Source organism: Austrofundulus limnaeus, unplaced genomic scaffold (genome assembly GCF_001266775.1).
Source record: "Austrofundulus limnaeus strain Quisiro unplaced genomic scaffold, Austrofundulus_limnaeus-1.0 Scaffold1739, whole genome shotgun sequence".
Classification (NCBI taxonomy): Eukaryota; Metazoa; Chordata; class Actinopteri; order Cyprinodontiformes; family Rivulidae; genus Austrofundulus; species Austrofundulus limnaeus.
Genome location: NW_013954141.1, coordinates 46,898 through 50,347, shown reverse-complemented (window position 1 = coordinate 50,347; position 3,450 = coordinate 46,898). Strand labels below are relative to the sequence as shown.

General features: G+C 39.5%; 1 protein-coding gene across 1 annotated transcript in view; it reads right to left on the bottom strand.

Annotated features, from left to right (window-relative positions):
• Positions 1-964: 964 nt before the first annotated feature.
• sorl1 (sortilin-related receptor, L(DLR class) A repeats containing) overlaps positions 965-3,450 on the bottom strand; it is a gene marked incomplete at both ends in the record, with an annotated part of 39,606 nt that continues 37,120 nt past the window's right edge. The window contains 4 exon segments of the mRNA XM_014033439.1: positions 965-1,084; positions 2,670-2,857; positions 2,938-3,028; positions 3,122-3,204. Of these exon segments, the coding sequence (XP_013888893.1) occupies positions 965-1,084; positions 2,670-2,857; positions 2,938-3,028; positions 3,122-3,204 (482 nt within the window).

The window sequence follows — 3,450 nt, the reverse complement described above, 5'->3', positions numbered from 1 at the left end:
TCAAAAAACAGCTCAACTGGATCTGTCAGAAATTATTTTTTTTCTCTTTACAATAATTTAATATAATTACTTAATAATATTGTTAATTTCATACAATCATGTAAAACAAGTTACATATGGATAATTTCCAGTTGTTAGATGCTCTCATGGTGTCAGATTGTGAACAGCATGAGGAGGACTGTTTAAAAATGTCTTATTTGAACCAGGCCATTTATTGGTTGATTTATGGATCAAAACCCTGTTGTGAATTTTACCATTTAGCTCTTTGTTAGAGTACAGCAAGTTGTGCAATAAGTACTGAAACACTGAACAGTTGGGCATGTGTATTTAAAAGTTTAGAGGTTATAGTAAGTTCACCTGTAAATACTGAATTTTGGATTCATGTTGGAAGTTCACACAAAAGTTAAATATCCTCTACTTTTTATGAGTAGTGTCCGTAGGTTTTACTAGCTGAAGCTAAGTACCTATTGAAAAACTAAAAAAAGTCTAACATATATTATTATTTCACACTGTGAATATGTACAAAACCCAAAGGCCATACCAGTTTGTGCTATTTAATAATTAGTTGTAAACTGCAGAAAGTTTCAGCCTGTACACCATATCCTGTGCTAAACTCTGTATTTGCCACAGAAGCTACTTTCTACTTACAATTTAATAATTACCAGTGATTACATTGGCTTTATAGTCTACTTTATAAGTTATATTAACAGCTGCAGGTTTGATCAGATCACATTCACAAGGAGGTAAATAAAATAAAATATGCTTACCTGTAAAAAGATGTGTTTTCCCTTTTCTCTACTGTTGCTACATCCCTAACACACACAGCTTTCTGGAACTTTTACTGTTTTATATACAGTCTATAGCTTACCAGTACATACATTTTAATAAAATATCAAATACCTACAGTATGTAAGATTGAAATAGGAATGAAGACATTTGTAACAAGTTTAAAGGGAACACTCACCAGGAAGAGAAACTGTTCATCACTGTCCACAGTCACTGTGAGGCTGAGAGACGAGCTTCGGACCTGACGAGGACGTCGGTACAAATCCAGGAAGGAGGTGGCATAGAACACTCCATACACCTACACACACACACACACACACACACACACACACACACACACACACACACACACACACACACACAATAAACACTGTCAAAGCACACTGTCACCATCTCCTCACTTTAGCCCGACGTCACACAGCAAGATTTTAAAACAGTCGTAGGATTTTCAAAGACTGAGAGACACCAAGGTGAGGATAAAAAAACCATGAATATATGTCAGGTTTGGTCCTACAGTGTGTGGTGTACAGCCACAGGGCAAGAGACACACCCCACAGGGACAGATATTTCATTTATGAGCATTCAGGTATCAGTCTGACATCACACGAACAGAAACCTTTTACTTACAAATTCATTAAAAGATGTCAACATTGGAAGATTTATCCATCCAGCCTTACATGTTGGAGCCAGAGTCTGACCCAGAACCAGAGTCTGACCCAGAACCAGAGTCTGAACCAGAGCCAGAGTCTGACCCAGAACCAGAGTCTGACCCAGAACCAGAGTCTGACCCAGAACCAGAGTCTGACCCAGAACCAGAGTCTGACCCAGAACCAGAGTCTGAACCCAGAACCAGNACCCAGAACCAGAGTCTGACCCAGAACCAGAGTCTGAACCCAGAACCAGAGTCTGACCCAGAACCAGAGAACAGTGAAAACAGACCAGCAGAGCCACAGGGCCACTAAACTGTCTGTTGGGGGTCTATGCTCTTGTTTAGAAAATACTGTGACATACTGTAACTGTTAACAAAATGTAATAGGAAATAGATAAAAATATGACTCAAACACTATACAGATAACTTTTCAGCACCAGGAGAGACTAAATTAAAATTTTCTGCCTCCTACAGACTCCAAGTACAAAACAAAATATATTTAAGGGCAAAAAGGTGGATCTGTTTAATATTGGCCATTGGAGGAAAAGTATCATTTCTTGCAATATTGAGGATTTTTTTATGTGAAATATCAGCTGCAGTCTCAGTAAAACTGATTGTATCAGTACCAGGTGACTTTCAAAACTTGTGTTTGTGTTTTTAACAGTTTATTTTTAATTTATAGATATTTGAGAACCATATTTTAGTTTGCATGATTTGTAAAACCTTCTTCTAGACAATGCACATTATTTTGTTGTCCACCTCGACCCACATCATCCCCACCTCGACTTGTTTTGAGAGGACTCACAGAGCTGCCTCACATTTATATTCTGAGCTGATGAAGTAAACTTTAGAAATAAATAAAGGCCAGTTTGGACCAGTTTTTGATCTTTATTATTAATCTTCTGTATTTTACAGACAAACTATCAGGGCTGTAGCCTCTGTTAGAGGACAGCTGTGGTGCATGGGGTCAAAATGCAGCTCATGTGTGCTTGGGACAGGTTGATACATCTGCAATGATTTGTGACTTTTAAAGGAAACAAACGCCACAGCATTTTTAAAACATGTTGGAAGCTCATGTGTGACTATCACAAGGAAGGTTAGGACTCCACAGAAGTTACAAGACATTCTGCAGAGAGTAGGGAGACTCCTTCATGAACCCAGTGAGATACCACCTTTCCAACAACACTCAAGGATAGAAGAAGTTGTATATTTTTATTGTTGTTGTGTGTTGTACCTGTGCAGGAGGCTCACTGATGATGGTGCACTCCACAGCTGTCTGGTTCAGAGCCTTAGCTTTGAGTAGAGGTTTCTCTGGCTGCTTGCCTTTGGTCTGGTGATGGGACAGAGATGTTGGACTGTCTCCTATGGTGGTGTGAGCCCACACTGCAACCTCATACAGAGTCCCTGCTGTCATGTTTGTAGCTGCAAACACAGCACACATCAGGCTCATTGCTCAAATACATATAAAACTGTAAATAAAGAAAAAAAACTCAGAAGAGCACCTGTGAAGGCATCTCCCTGGACTGTGTAGTTCTTACTCTCCTTGACATGAGTGTCAAACTGCCAGGACACAATCACAATGTAATATTTCACCTGAGAACAAACACAAAGATGAAACAGTAACTGTACACACGACATCCTTTTAGCTGCAGACACACAAGTGGTTTGATACAGAGGAGCTCTTACATCATACTTGGAGTTAAAGCTGAAGGTCAGGTTAACAGAGTCTGTGCTGCTGCTGCTGCTGGTCACAGTGGGAGGGGGCAGAGCTGCACGCACGCACACACACACACACACACACACACACACACACAAAAACAAAACATCAATTTTCTTCTTTTATCTGCAACTCAACCGCTGGGAAATCAGCTAAAGTGTGCTTTAAGTTCACCTCAGTTTGTACCACATACAGCGGGTAAAATCAGCATTGAACACGTCACCATTTTTCTCAGTAAATATATTACTAGAGGTGCTAATGACATGAAATTTTCACCAGATGTTGGTAACAACCCAAG